General features: G+C 35.5%; 2 protein-coding genes across 3 annotated transcripts; both read left to right on the top strand.

The window, feature by feature from the left end:
• Window positions 1-2,354: 2,354 nt before the first annotated feature.
• On the top strand, window positions 2,355-4,589 carry LOC126614295 (guanine nucleotide-binding protein subunit gamma 1-like). Of its 2 annotated transcripts, XM_050281880.1 has the most exons (4): window positions 2,362-2,673; window positions 3,951-4,003; window positions 4,200-4,244; window positions 4,344-4,589. In XM_050281880.1, the coding sequence occupies exons 1-4, from the start codon at window positions 2,518-2,520 to the stop codon at window positions 4,426-4,428; spliced, it is 339 nt and encodes a 112-aa protein (XP_050137837.1). In that variant the 5' UTR covers window positions 2,362-2,517; the 3' UTR covers window positions 4,429-4,589. The 2 variants fall into 2 exon arrangements, with proteins under 2 accessions (XP_050137838.1, XP_050137837.1); XM_050281881.1 differs by lacking the exon at window positions 4,200-4,244 and having other exon boundaries at window positions 2,355-2,673.
• A 4,706-nt stretch (window positions 4,590-9,295) lies between these two features.
• On the top strand, window positions 9,296-16,083 carry LOC126617205 (uncharacterized). Its single transcript, XM_050285239.1, has 2 exons — window positions 9,296-10,133; window positions 16,001-16,083. The coding sequence occupies exons 1-2, from the start codon at window positions 9,296-9,298 to the stop codon at window positions 16,081-16,083; spliced, it is 921 nt and encodes a 306-aa protein (XP_050141196.1).
• The last annotated feature ends 200 nt before the right edge of the window (window positions 16,084-16,283 follow it).

The following is a 16,283-nucleotide window of genomic DNA, read 5'->3' as shown; positions in this document are numbered from 1 at the left end:
TTTTTTGCTTATGCGATCTTGAGGCATATACAAACAATTTTGACGATTGGATCGTTGAAATTAGTTTTATACAATGCGTACCCTATCAAAATGATAAACTCACTAACAAAGACACTTTGCGCGACGTTGAGACCACCTGCGTCACGCAAACCCTTCTGTCACTGCCCTTGCGTGACGGTTGGTGCGCGACGAAAGTTTGTTGGGCTAATTTTTCCGCGACATTTTTTTGACTTTACACGACGAAGGACCCGCGTCGCGCAAAGTGTTTTTTGTACTAGTGAAAGTATGATGGCTCCAAGCATAACTTAGTTTATGTAATGGAAGAGTTTCCTGTGAAGGTGCCTAAAGCTGAGCCATGAAGTTGATATGCTTTTTTTTTTTTTTTTTATTTTTTTTTTTATAAATTTGGTTGTGTTTCTTGCAAGAAACGTAATATACTCCTAATCTAATGTAATAAGAACTGAAAAATATGGACAAACTAGTTTGTTATTGTGATTGGAAGTTGAAATGAAAAGCTTTACTTTCTTTCTTTTTTGAGAAATGTTAAGGAGACTCTCTCAAAGCGCGAAACTCTCTATGGACCATCTGTCATCTCATGTTTATGACATAATATTTTATAATATTGACACGAGAATTGACGTTAAATTGTGAGCTGGTATAGAGTCAATGGAGAGTCCTACTTTTAAAAGAGTTCCCTTAATATTGTCTCTAAAAGCATTTAGCTCAAAAGTCTTGGCCCTCAAAACCCTTTTTTGCACCCAAGTGATACTAGAGAGATCATTTTTCTAGACTATATTTGTAGGCCACAATGATGGGGCAGCTGATAATTAGATTTTTTTGTTCAAACCACTGAATGAAATCTAACTGTTAACTGCACATTATTTTATTAAAAAATATTATGAACAAAGTCCTCCTAGCATTTTCCGTTGCACACTCGAGCTTTTGGTAAATCCAATCCACATCTCGTAATTTATTTTAATTTTAGTTATTTTTAAAACACGTGGCATGTATACAAGCATAAACATAGGAATCAAGATTTTCTCTAGATCTTCTTTGTGAGGATTCCGGGAATCCATGAATTATATTTGTTCATCGTATATCGTACGGTCAGTTTTCGTCAGGTACTGTTTGTGTTTAATTTAAAATAAAACAAATTAAAATAAAAATTAACTGTTTAATATATGATAAATAGACACAATTCATGAATCTCGGAGATTCTCGATCCTCATTTGAAACATATAAGATACCTACACAGTACATGAACAACCAGAAAGAGACAGACACCCAAAGGCAAGTGGGATCTAGCCAACACAAAGAAAAAACACTTTTTAATAAAGCCAAAGCCGCATCTTAACTGCTGTTGTTGTGCCACTTGAAACACATTATCTAGTTTAAAACAGGGATTAAATACTAATGAAGAATAATCAACAGAAACACTCTTTCCACGAGTCTTCAACCTCGTTCATTATTTATGGTATGAAATGAATGAAGAAAACGGCTTACCTTCCAAACTCCTTTAGTCCGTGGAAGTTAGGTCATGCGGGTTTACTTATATACATTTGTGTCGTGTTCGTGTCTATTCATGGGGTAAGTAGTATGCATCACAATACAATAAATAAGGAGCGGCTGGAAATATAGGAGTCCGAAAATATACATGTAAAGGTCTTCCGATGACCTTTCGAATATTGGTACGAGTCCTTTTTATGCTTACTAATTTTTGATGTAATGCATGGTAGGTATATCTCGACAGGTACGTCGACATAACTCCAAATTATCTCTATATCACATTATCACTCATCAGATTATTTCAGAATATATCGATATCTGTGACATATGCACAACAAACCCGCCAAATGAATAAACTGATTATCTTTTTGCTCGCTTGGTGCTCTGTTCCCTTTTAAAAAAACTTGTATGTAACATTGAGATCTCTAAAGTTCAAATTCTAGATCCGCCACTGCAATAAATAATAACATAATAATACAAATCTCATATTATTTATATGAAGTATTTTTTTTCTAGGGAATTAATGCTTGTGCATAATTCATTTTTCTTTTTCAAATACAAATATTATCAGAGTTTTAACATAATATTAGTTGAACAATATTAATGATGTACACATCGGATTTCATTTATATCACAAAAGAGTTACTTAGTAACATACATTATTCATTTAAAATACCGTTATAACAATATGTAATTAATTTAAAATATCGTTCTGATAATACGGACTTAATTTAAAATACCGTTACGAATGTTTTATCTCCCAAGGGACAAACTAGGAAGTGGGAAAGCAAAATGAAGCCAAAAAGTCTTGATATTTATTTTTGTTTTTTCTTTTCCGTTTTTGGTGTAAGCTTGTTGCTTGAAAATATTAAGTCGATAGAGATAAAGAAAAGTCGAACTTGTACGAAAATTCTCTTTTTCTTCACCCAACTCTCCGAAACACCACCCACCAGATCTGTGTGCTGATATATTACATGGGTTTGTAATGTGTGCGTGAGCTGGCGGAGAAGAATGGCGTCCGATACGGCGTCGTCTGTGGACGAACAGGCGCAGCAGCTGGTAGCTCCGGTTGGTTCAGTCGGAGGAGGAGGCTCCACTGATAACAGAGGAAGGCATCGGATTCTCGCCGAACTCAGCCGCCTCGAGCAAGAACTCAAATTCTTGGAGGTTTCTTCTTTTTCGTTTTCCCACTTGCTTGTTTTCTCTGAATGCTGTTCGTTTCCCGGGAAAATTCTTGTAAAACATTTCCCACTTCTTATTTTTGCCCTTTTGACGTTGCAATTCTAGTTTTGTGTTAATAAAGTTTGCAGCTTTGGGTGTTAAGGTCAAGAAAGTAACTTTCTTTACAGAAAAAGGGAAAGGTGAAAGAAAATGGGATGAGGGTTATTTTTGCCAAGACATGTTTTCTTGGCATTGGTTATATGAGGAAGAAAAGTTTTCTAGGTTTTGGAAAATGGGTTTTACTGCATATTGTGATTGGGGCTTTGGTGTTGAAGAATGTAAGAACTGGAACGGGTCGCTGGTCCGTCTCTCTAAAATCTTGACATTTGAGTGGTCAAAACATTGAGAAGTTCCACTTTTGTGGGAAATTTGGGATTTAGGGATGCAATTTCTCTCACTGTTTTTTGGTATTAATTTAGGGAAATTGTTAATGGAGAGGTGATGATTTTCTACAACTGGTGAGGTTAGCAAATTGGCTGCAGACTTGGTCAACAACACATTTGACTTGAAAACTGAAAAATGTAGCTTAATTCTTAAGTAGATTTATCATCATGGTAAACAGAAAGTTGCTCTCTTTCATATTGGTGGATTAAGAGCTGTTGTAGGGGAAAATCACACTGCATGTGAACTCACTAGATATAACTTGTTTTAGGGGAAAATCACAAAGTTGCTTGAATTGTATATGCATATGAATTGTCCGCTCTGCTTGTTTTATTTCTCTTGTGGAATTTCTTATGTTCCATATCCCTTGCATTGTTCTAGGTTTTGTTGTAACAATTGAGCATTTCTCCATAGATTTCTATACACGTAGCTTATGCGAAACAGTGCTAAATTTGGCATCGATATATAAGCAGAAAACAGTCTTTCTCGTCCATGGACCATAGCTACACCCCTTTAGACAGATTAAGTGCTCTCTGTGATTAATTACTTGAATAAACTGTATTTCACAGCTTTTAATTTAACAGATACGCGTTTTACATTTATTCTGCACATGAGGTAGATGAGTTTTTTTCGTATTCGTGTTTAATGTTGTCTATATATAGTCTTTTAATTCTCCTTCTTTTAGTTAATGCAACCTTTGTAACTTTGATGCACATTCAAACTTGTGTCGATTGACATTATATTATCTGCATTTTTATCATATTTAAAGTACTACAGAAGGTCATAGTTGTGTGAGTCAGTCAATCTCATTTTGATGTTTCTTTATTTCTTTGCATATCCAGGAGGAGTTGGAAGAGCTCGAAAGAACCGAAAATGTTTCAACCATATGTTCAGAGTAAGTATGAGTACGATATATAAAGTATCCTGTCCCAAGTCTTAAGTTCCTAACATGAGAAATCTGATAAACTCGATCGAAAGTAGGAGCCATATATAAAGTATCCGGTCCCAAGTCTTAAGTTCCTAACATGATAAATCTGATAAACTCGATCGAAAGTGATGAGCAATGCTCTTTTTTTGTTAATATTCCATAGGTTGCTGCCCTACATCGAAGGCAGGCCGGATCCTCTACTCCCAGTGTTTGTTCCATAACCAATCTCTTCACTTGGCAATAATACAATTGGCTTGCTACAATCTCTAAATTTCTAATGCTCCATCTTGATTTATTCTGGTTGCAGAACAATTGGACCCGTAAATCTGGTATGGGATCGATGGTTCGAAGGGCCGCAGGATTCACAAAGTTGCAGCTGCGGGATACTCTGATGATTTGAATCTGATGCAATCTAACATTTGTTGCCATGGTTTACAGGACAGGCTATAGCTAGCACCATCGTTAACCATATTGAAAGCAGAATTGACCATTGACTTCATATGAAGTTTGTACATTAAATTCACTAGTTTCGCTTCTTCAGTGATCTCTTAAACTTTTTTGTCTTTTTTTTTAAATATAGTAAGTTACAATATCGCTTTGTTAAAAAAAAAAGGATGAATTCGGCTTCTCCTTTGATATTGTCAAGGCTTTTAATCCCAACCCTCGTCCATGTTCATCCTACGATCAGAATTTGGGCTTGTTTCTTGGGCCTTTCTTAGCCCAAAATTTTCCCACCATTTCGATGTGTAAGCCCACGTTAACTCTCTGAAGGTTGATAGCTATCATAAATTTCCATCAATGTAGAACAACTGCCAAATCATCATCAGGAGCAAGGGAGTTGGCCTACATGGATGGAAATTTGTTTGGGTGGTGCTATCCACAGTATTTGGATTCTCTCTGAATTTTACTGTTTGAAGTCTAAGTCCAGAAAATATGGGTCCTTACTATGTGTGAAAGAGAGATCGGAGTCTTTGTGTGAGGTGAGTCAGTAGAACAAGTTAATGTGGGTTGTCGGACTCAATTTGATTGGTCCGGATTGTTTGGTGCTCTTTTATCTTCCACACCCGTCTTAATTTCCAGCAGTTGGATCGAATGAACTGAAGAAAATCAAATAACATAAATAAACAAGGTGTGTGGATAGTGCAAGCACTAGCCATTTGGAAAACAAATTCTCTTTTATTTCTTATTGAATTATGATTATATACAGCTTAATATTAAGGAGACGGTTTCCTTGTGTGATAGTGATACATTATTCTTAGCACAAAGAAACAAGGAGTCCATAAGCCAAGGGGGATTTAACTTGAGGAACAAGTAATCTAAAGAAACCAAAAAAAGTATACACAGATCATGTCTTCGACTTCGAATGGTCGACTTTACATGTTGGCTGTAAATTAAACCCCATAAAACCACCACCAAAATGTATATAGACGATCTTCCTCATCATCTCTTGGTTGAAATTCTTTGTCGACTTGTTTATAAAATTGTTCTTCAATGCAAGTGCGTGTCCAAGCAATGGTTCTCTGTCATGTTCGATCCATCTTTTATTCGCCACTTTGTACGTCAACAAGGACATACCGATTCAGATTCGATATTGTTAGATATCATCACATAAGTTCATAGGAATGAAAAATCACGATTTAACGGTTGTTTTAGCTCTGATTTTGATGTTTTTTTTATAGCTACACTCCTCGACCCTGAAAGAATACAATGAACAAATTCGATCTTCAGTTTAAAAAATTTATACTAGTGGATACCACAGAATCTTATGTTATACTTAATAGAAGTATAAAATAAACTCTTTAAGTGTTTGTTAAATCTATCAATTTGACAGGATATGCATTGTACGTAACTAGTTTCAACGATCCAACCGTCAAACTCATTTGTATATACTATGAGATCACATACATCAAAAATCACAAAAAATGAACTTTATGAGATTAGGTAACGAAACAAAAAATTTCAATGTTAAACAAAAAAATCACAATTTAATGGTTATTTTATCTCCATTATTGCTGATTTTTTACAGCTACAATCATCGGCCCTATAAGAATACAATGAATGAATTCGATCTTTTATTTAATATATTTACACTAATGGATACCACATAATATTATGTTACAATTAAGGGAAGTATAAAATAAACTCTCAGTGTACATCTTCATAACAATTATAGTGAAAAAATATATTAAGTATTAACACAAATAAATATTTATGTTATAAATTAAATTATATATACTAAAACCCAGTTTTTGGGTTACTATTGATCTATAGTGTGCGGACGAATTTGGCCCTCATTTTCTTAACGTTTTCTGATTTTGATAGGATTTATAGTGAATTGACCATTTTGCCCTTCATCATACGTGTTGCGTATGCCTGCTACCCGTGTGGCTTTCATGTTTTGTGGGAAAGATGTTGGAAGCATCTTTCATTTTCCCTTTCCTCTTTTTTCTTAAATATTAACCAGTTTAACGAATATATTAAATTGACCCTCTTCCCAGCCTAATGGTGACGGTGGTGTGCTTCTGCTGTTGCTTTTGAATGTGATTAACAAAGCATGATTTTTTTTTAAATATAATCATGTCGGATTGGTTTTAAAAATTTGAAAATAATATAATGTTATATTAGTTATTGATGTCGACTATATCTGCCAGGATTTGGTATAAAAAATTTCAAAAATAATATAATATTATATCACGTATTTATGTCGGCTACATCCGTCAGTATTTGTTAAAATTTTAAAAAATAAATTTGGTGGAGTAAGGGCCCACTGCAGTAGTCATGTCAGAAAGTATTGAACTAATGTCGGTTATATCCGACATCAATGCTTTGTTATCCGACACTATTTTAACATGTGGTCGGAAATATTTTATCTGACACTAATCGTATAAAATCATTACCACACTCTGACACATTAAGCCAATTTTGTAGTAGCGTAACATGCATGTTACAATAAATATATAGACTGTCTTGGTCTTACACAAAGTCTAGAATCGTAGAGTCTAGAGTCTAAGAATATAAATTGATTTTGGTACTACAGTATAGTAAGGGGAGATGGTTCGTTGGTTCTACTTCACATTGGCGACGACGATGGTGCAACTATTTGGGTGGAGGCGACTGCTGTCCATTTTCAGATTTACAGATTTAGATCAACTCCAACCCTTGAAGTAAGTCTTAAAATTTCCCTTCTATTCCCCCCCCCAACTATTCCAACTCTTGTGCTAAAATGCGGTTAAGTGTTAAAAAATAAAAATAAAAAGCCAAACTCGGCCAAGATTTGAGTTTGGGTTAGTGGTGTGGCCCACTTGTGTGAGTGGAAGTCCGGTTTTGAAAGCCAAACGCCTAAGTTCAACGTGCGCACGAAGGGGAGCTCGCCATGTGCTGCAGCTTGAGTACCCACCGACGTGGGTTTGTCGTCCACTTGCCTATTTCATTGATGAGCCTAATGGCTCTTTTATGTAATCTAATGGCATACGTTTAAATGGGTTGTTGGTATCGAACAGTCCATATTTAATTGATTTAAGGTTTAATTTTTAATTTTTTAAATTTATTGAATTCAACGGTTAAGATCTAATATAATCAAATCTAACGGTAAAAAAAATCTAACGACTCAAAATTAAATCCAACGGTTAATATACATCTCTATCATGTGTTTAATATTCTTTCTATAGTGTTTCATGAGTTTTATGGTGTTGGTTTAGTGATTTTTCAATGTTTATCGAAATCTAAATATTTTAAAGTTAAAATGTTCATAAAATTAAATTAGGATAGTCTACATAATAATTTTTTAAAAGTTACTTTTCAAAAAAAAAAAAAAAAAAAAAGCCTAGCTTCGTTGTTTAATAATCTGGGGCTAAAAGTTTTAAGCTAGGAGGGTTGGAGCAGAAAAGTTGCTTCTGGGTTAAAACCTAAATTTTCTGGATAAAAATTTAGGTTTTAAGCCAAGGGTTCGAGATGGTCTTATGTTTTAGAGTTGTTGTGAGTCCTCTTATTAGGCTTGTTTCCATGTATTTCTTTTGTATTGGGTTGTACTCTTACTTGGTTGTTTTGATTGCCTTTGGATTTTCTAAATTTGTATGAGTATTTTATTTATGAAGTTAGCTATGTTTGAAAAAAAAAAAAGGAAAAAAAGAAAAAGAAAAAGGGGACTCCAGCTAAATAAGCAGTCTCCTATACATTGCATCATCATCAGCAGCAAGGGAGTTGGCCTGCATGGATGGAAATTTGTTTGGGTGGTGCTATCCACAGAAGTTGGATTCTCTCCGATTTTACTGTTTCGAGTTTAAGATACAGGAAATCCGGGTTTTGGTTTGCGTGAACTCTCGGAGCCTTTGTGTGAGGTGGGTCAATAGGAACTGTCCGATTCAATTTGACTGGTCTGAATTGTCTAGTGTTTTTTTAATCTTTCACACACCCTTCTCAATTTCTGACCATCGAATCGAATGAATTGAAAAAATTCAAATAACATAAATAAATAGGGTGTGTAGGTAGCTTTAGCCATTTGTTTTCTGTACAAATTCTTTTTTCTTTCTTATCAACTAACTGATATGTGTCACTTAGTATATAGTCTAGTGGTATTCCTCTTCACTTGGAAGTGAGTGATCTTAGGCTCGATTCTTGTCAATGGCGAATTTGAACCACATTAAATTATTGATAGCCCATTGTGAGGCTAAGCCTACCCCGTCCCTAAAAAAAAAAAAAAAAAAAAAAAAAAAAAAAAAAAAAAAAGAACCGATATGTAGATTATATATTACCACAAAGAAACGAGGAGTCCATAAGCCAAGGGGATTTTAAAGGGATTTTAACTTGAGGAACAAGAAATCTAAAGAAACCAAAAAAGGTTAGGGATATGAATTCTTCTAATATATATACGCAGATCATATTTTTGCCTGGTCGACTTTTACATGTTGGCAGTAAATTAAACCCCATATCTTGATAAAACCACCACCAAAATTAATCATGTATATTGACGATCTTCCTCATCATCTCTTGGTTGAAATTCTTTGTCGACTTCCATATAAAATTGTTATTCAATGCAACTGCGTGTCCAAGCAATGGTTCTCTGTCATCTCCGATCCATCTTTTATTCACCGCTTTGTACGTCAACAAGGACATACTGATTCAGATACGATATTGTTAGATATCAGCACACAGGTCCTTAGGGATGTATTATTATATACCGTGAGGTCGATTTCGGACGAGTTCAAAACACGCGAGATTTCTTTCCCTTGGGGGCAATGTTCTCTAAGTTTATTCCCTTGGATGCAACGTGTGGTAGCGACGCATAACGATTTAATCTTGTGCTGTCGAGTCCGCAGTTTTGAGCGTAGATATGAGCGTGATTACTGTATCTGCAATCCGTACACCAAGCAGTCGATAAAGCTTCCTCCTCCCCCACGAGTTCATGACTTAACAGTACGCGCGGGGCTCATATGTGACAATCCTTACTATAACCCTACCGAAGATGGCTGCACTACAGTCAAATTTAATACCGAGTACAGGTACAGGGTTGTGCGAATCCCTCAAAAATGTGACGACCTAAGCTCATTCACAGTTGAGATGTTCTCGTCTGAGACTGGTGAATGGAGAGAGATAGTTATATTATGCTCCCCAGGCTCTAAGTTCATCTGTGTCCATCACCCGTGTATTGCTTTAGATGGAATGTTGTATTGGATGGACCACAATGGCAGGCTTTTCGGGTTTGATCCATTCAACAACATGAACAGCACAATCCGTGCTACTGCTAAATTTGTTGACGACAACGAATTATGTCGTTTCATTGAATTTGGTGATTCCCCATACATTATGGACGCATTATGTTCTTATACTCTAGGGGTGTGTCGAGGGCGTCTGCGGCTGTTCCTTCAAGATGAGTCCGGCGAAAATTTGTTTATTTGGGAGTGGAAAGAAGTAGAAAAACAGCAGGGTGATATTAATGGAGTCAAACTGATGGAGTGGTGTTTGATAAAAACGGTTTCCTGGGAAGAAATGGTTCCAAAAGATAATCCAGCGATAGCGAAATGGCTAAAGGAAGAGAAGTGGTCTTGGACTGGGATGCTGGTTGGTGATCCAAACGATGGGGATGTTTTATATCTGCATCGTAAGCATGATATTTTACTATGCAACGTTCGTACAAAAACTTGGCTATGGAGAACGGAGCCGCAAAGTCCCAATAATTACAGATCGTTTCAATTTTCACATCGATGTTGGCCGACACCAATTCCTAGACTACATTATAGTTGATTTATTAACAAGTTTTTTGGATGATATTTGTTTTCTAAGTTATCTTAGTAGTTGCTATCTCATCATAATTGAAGAACAAGTAAGATATAGCTTGTTGAATTATGATGGACTTATTTCATGTGTTTAAGTTTGCTTTGTTGCTTGTTTTTCTGTATATATATGTGTGTGTGTGTGTGTGGAGTTGGATAAATAGCAGACGATTTTTTGCTTGTCGTTCAATTACTTTGAGCAGAATCTCAATTTATATATACCATAAACATGTTCGAATAGGGTCTATGGTGGTTTATGACGAATGACCCCAGAAGTTGGAGCCGCACCGTCCATGCACATTGCCGGCCCTGCGATGGAGGCTGCCATTGGACCCTCCAACCACCATTGCAGCTCCACTTTCAACCGTGCATAGGATAGCCATTTGCTTCCTGAAATTCATGTGGCAAACCTCGATTCAAGGTAGCAGCTAGCAGCATCGGTTTTGCTCTGTTAAAACACAAAGTGGTATCGAGATAACCATAAATGGAAGTATCATTTATTGTCCCTGCTGGATAATCTGATGATCTGAATCATCTGATGCAATCAAACAATTGTTACCATGGTTGCCGAACAGGGTTTAAATTACTTCAATGTTGCACATGCTAGGGGCCGATAGCACCATTGTTGACCGTATTGAATGTAGAATTGACCATTGATTAACTTCATATGAAGTTTCCGTACAATAAATTCATTTTGCACTTATTCCTCTTAATTTTTCATCATTAAATTGAATAAATCAAATAGAACAAATGGACATGAGTAAGTAGAAGTGTGTAAGAGGCTAAAAATATTGTGTTTATCATGCATATTCAAGCTATGTCAGTTATTAGGGTAGGGTATCTGCCCTTCCGCCCTTAAGTTTGAGTCTCTTTTTTCTTTACATTAGAGTATATTAGAATATCCTTTTGTCTAACATAAAATTGATGAGGATGGTATGTTGGAACAAATCCTATTCTAACATTAACCCTAGACCACAATCAGACATAAGGGTCAACGACAAACCTGTCAGAGCAGCAATAGTAGTACCATATCAGTAGTTTCAGGAAAATGCATTTGTGCAGCATAACTGTCGAAGCCATCGTGGTTGTCAACGAACTCTTCTACTCACTTAGAGACCTTTATATTCTAATGGTGATAGACCCCTTCAACGTAGAACCCTTTCTCTGTGAGCAGGGAATTCATTTTATATAGATGCAATGGTAGCCAACTTCCATCTATCGTGGAGGGTTGGTTATTCACCCGTTGCACCTAATCCAAACCGTGTATGGAGCAGTTATGATTAGTGCTTATTTTCAAACGCACGTTGAAAGTGTATTCCTCAATTATAGGATGTAGCTTTACACGTAACTCTATTTGATTTGTATTACCAACCTATTACTTCTCCTTTATCCTAACTAGTTGAGTCCACATAGGATTCTTACATTCTCCCACATGGACGTTAACTAGTTATGGTATGAAGCAACATGTCCATGACAAATCATTCCTTAGTGATCACCTTGAGTTTCTTACGCAACCAACATCTTATACGCATCTACCAGTAATCGTTTGAGACTTGAACTCCAGAAAACAATGCATGTAATGATACTGCATGCACCCTGGAATCACAATTCTCAAAATCATACCGTATGATGCAATTGATATACATTTCATACACATTCCAAGCAAGTAATTTCCAACTCATATCACATTTATTTCCTCCCACACATTTACCCAGTGTACCTTCATAGATTGAACTTCCAAGTTTTCATCTTCAACCACTGGACATTAACCTTATAAGCTCCCTACATAACAGACTTAACCAATATGCTCTTTGGAACAATGATTAGTCATTTAATTGCACATCACAAATTCTGAATTAACATAAACATTGTAAAAAATAAGCTTGAAAGAAAATAAACTAAAATCTTGTAGTGACACAAGACATAGTGAAAACAAGCATTGGTTTCCTCTACTAGCACATTTCAACAAACCAACGGTTCCACTTTACGAATAAATTTCTCTGAGACACAATGAAAACAAGCATTTGTTTGGCCGAGGAGTTTTTCTTCTACTGGTCAACGCATCACCTAATCCATCCTTAGGAATAGATTCCCACTCCAATATGCATTACTGTTGTGCCCTAAAACTTCCATTTTGTGAACAAGCAAAAGACAAAAGCAGCATCCAGCTCCATGGATTCTATTTCTACATAATGGTTCACGGTCAAAACTTTACCACCTAATAAGAAATATAACTAGCTCGCCCCAGTTGGTAATAGACAAAGCTTTGAAGAGGACCTTTACACAGGTATAATTTCCGTCCCAAAATGTTTTGACAATTTATGATTCGCAAGAGCCTACCAGTCAAAATCTAATTACAGACACAATGCAAAGAAAACAGCATAAATCAAGATAACTTTTTCTAGTCATGTAATCAACATAAACAATACTAATTACTCAAAACCAAAATCATCATGCACACCCATGTTTGCGACATGTTCCTTGAAATTTCCCAAAACCAGTGGTTTTGTCAAAAGATCAGCTAACATCAGTTTCGTATCAACGTGCTCAATCAACACCGACCCTTTTCTCACTTCTTTCACAGACAAATCTTTCATGTCCATCATTCATGCATGTTTATGTTACACCTTTAGGCAAGAAACATAAATAACCACCATTTGATAATGGATTGTATAACCTTATTGTATAACAGTCATGTAAGAGATTACGAAAACAACCAAGACTTCAAGTCTTTGAACAAGAAAACAATCAACTTAATTCTCTTAAAAAATAAAATAATACACTTGAAACATCTCAAACCATTCATATATTTCTCATTTTAAACTCAATTCAAGTTCAGTTACCTAAATATAAATAGAACATTATTTTCGAGAAAATTCCACTTAACCTCAGCCTTTTTTTAAATTTTTTTATTTTTTTTTATTTTTTTAATAGACATACATATATACATACACACATACATATATCATTTTCTCGTCATAAACCAAGAATTTTCATCCACACGTTTTCATTTACCTTTGGATTAGATACCAATGAACTCACACATAAAATGCACCTCATCTAAGACTCTGACAAATTCATGCATCTATATCCAAAAAACCTCAGCATTCACTCAAATGTATCAAAAGTTTTAAACTAGAATTTGCAAATAACCCATAATATTTATATTGCAACTTAACAAATCACAAATCAGTGAAATTGAAGAGAACCCAGTTGACTACATGATTCGTTCATACATATTTATATATATATGCTTGTTCATACGCTTATAGACGCATAAACATGTTGACTGAAGGAGAAAATTGAAGATGCCATTTTTTTTTTGGATGGCCTAGAGCACCAATTAGCTTCATCTCTTCCTAAATGGTTTCAGCACAAGCATGCAATGTAACCTCTTCTACCATCCTATATGTTGCCAAACAGAGAACAACACCTAGACCAAAATTTCCATAAAATCTCGCTTTGGTGAAGATTTAATAAACATTTGTCCATGGTTAAAGTAACATGATAATTTGTTCCAGATGTTACAGCCTTAGTTATTTTCTGTTGGCATCATTCCTGAATAAGACTTATCAAGAAAAGTATTAATGTGAACAATTATAATCGCAAACAATTATAATCACATAAAAGAAACAAGGACCATCGACATCTTACAATGGTTCCCCTCTGCTGTGACACCACCACTCATCAATGTATTCAGAGTCTACAAGCCTAATGGAAGTTATAATTTTGCTAGGGACCCATAACTATGGTGTTAAGGTAGACTCTTATACAGCTGTAAGAGCAAATATCGCTCATAGTAGCTTTACTTTTGAGAAAGATGATTGCCAATACTTGTATCATTTGGACTCAAACTAAATGATAAGAAGGAAATCAAATACGAGGTAAATCAGAGTCACCAAAATTCAAGTTCAAAATTACTCAAATCAAATCATTGGAAAATCTGATACAATACTATTGCACATACAATGATTCTTCACCACCCGATTTGATTTAAGGATCAGTGGCATATCAAAAGGCAAAACTCCTCCATGTGTTTTGCAAGGTATTCAGCTTATCTTTTGTTTATTAAACCACATGGGTTGTTCTTTTAAGTTGGATTGTGTACCTTATAACATAATTAACAAGTTTGGATTGATTGGGATAGCAATATTCCACAACTTTAACAAAATAAAGGTCATATCAGCGACCCATTACAATCCTTGATTAAGTGCTAGGCATTGGACAACCGATAATTGAAGACACAGATGAAAAGTGAATACCCATCGCTTATAAACGTAATGCTTTATTTCACAGTAAGATCAACAAAACAGGTAAAAAGAAATTAAGAATAATTTCTTATTCTTTCCAGGAATGACATTCAAAATCGAAGGCAACCTGACTACTTTGTAAGGGTTTTGTCGGGCATCGATCACATATAGAAATAACATGGATGGTTCTTACTCCCATAGATGAATCAATTACATTCATTGCAATCCGATACCAAGTATTTCTATTTTCCTTTAAATTACTCGCGCACACAATTTTTGAGCAATTGATAACTTTATAACAAGAAAACTAAGGGGTTTTGGATCAGATTAAACCAAAATAGGGATAGGTTGATTCCATCAAAATTCAGATGTCAATCAAATTAAATAACTCACAAATATATCAAAATCTATGGCTCACTAATTAACACTATCAGTGACAATAATAACAAATCAAATGAAGTATCACCCACATATTTGGTATTAGTTTGTAAACTCAAATACCAACAGTTTGGAGATCGAGAACTGGAGATGGAGCGAATGCGGAAGCGGGTGTGGCATCATCTGGTGCGCTCAGATGTACGCAACCTTTACAACCATCAAGAAGAGCCTTTGTCTTTCTTTTTCCTGTCGTGAATAAAAATTTTGGCTGTCGAAGACATGAAAAACTTGAAAAACCATTAGTGATTGTTAAATGCATGTTTATATCACACCTTTGGGCAAGAGATATAAACTGCCATTGACCTTCATTGTATAGCCATCATTCAAGGATCTTATCATGCAATTATTACAAGTCTTTGGATAGGAATATGGCCTGATCTATATGATGCCATACACTGATTAAAACTACCAACAATTTATACATCCCCTTCTTTGGAAAAGAATGTGAACATTTCATGAGTTTTAACCACAAATATTCTTCCTTTACTGTAATCGAACAATGCTCTTAATTGTTCTTAACATTTATTGCAAACCAAATTGTTAGTATAGAAGCAAAAAAGGTAAAACTCAAAGTGATATAGTTATCAACAAATAAGAACCCAGCAATAACTAAAGTAATTTAGTACCATGTCAAATAAAACCAAAAGAGCAACTCCCATCCCACCCTATTGCTAAGGGAATCTACGGACCGAGATTCGGATGCGTTGCCTAGAAAGCATTAATTTAGTTGTGGAGAGATTGGAGTCACTAAAATAATTTATCCTTGTTTGCAAGTCATAGCGTTTGACTGCAAAGGATATACACACCCTTTACGCTGTCACTACAACCCCAATGATCTGGATTTATTAGTGATTTCGTTGATGTCTTCCCAAATTTATTTGGGTTTTGAGAACCTTGTTATCCACGGGACCAAATGTTGTTCAATTTGAAGGCAGATTCTATATATCTTGTTTATGGTTATGGTAAATCCTATTCTTTTGATGTTACTACTGATCAATCCATCTCAGATATGAAAGTGGTTGTACACGAATGTGGAGGGCGGAATGTCTATCTGTCAGAATCATGCAGTATAACTATACAATGGATCTAGGGCATGTTAAGTTGGCTCTGATACCAAATGTTGGAACAAATCCTATTCTAACATTAACCCTAGACCACAATCAGACATAAGGGTCGAAGACAAACCTGTCAGAGCAGCAATAGTAGTACCATGTCAGTAGTTTCAGGAAAATGCATTTGTGCAGCATAACTGTCGAAGCTATCGTGGTTGTTAATGAACTCTTCTACTCA

The sequence above is a fragment of the Malus sylvestris genome, chromosome 3 (assembly GCF_916048215.2).
Source record: "Malus sylvestris chromosome 3, drMalSylv7.2, whole genome shotgun sequence".
NCBI classification, from domain to species: Eukaryota; Viridiplantae; Streptophyta; class Magnoliopsida; order Rosales; family Rosaceae; genus Malus; species Malus sylvestris.
This window is presented reverse-complemented; position numbering and strand designations above follow the sequence as displayed.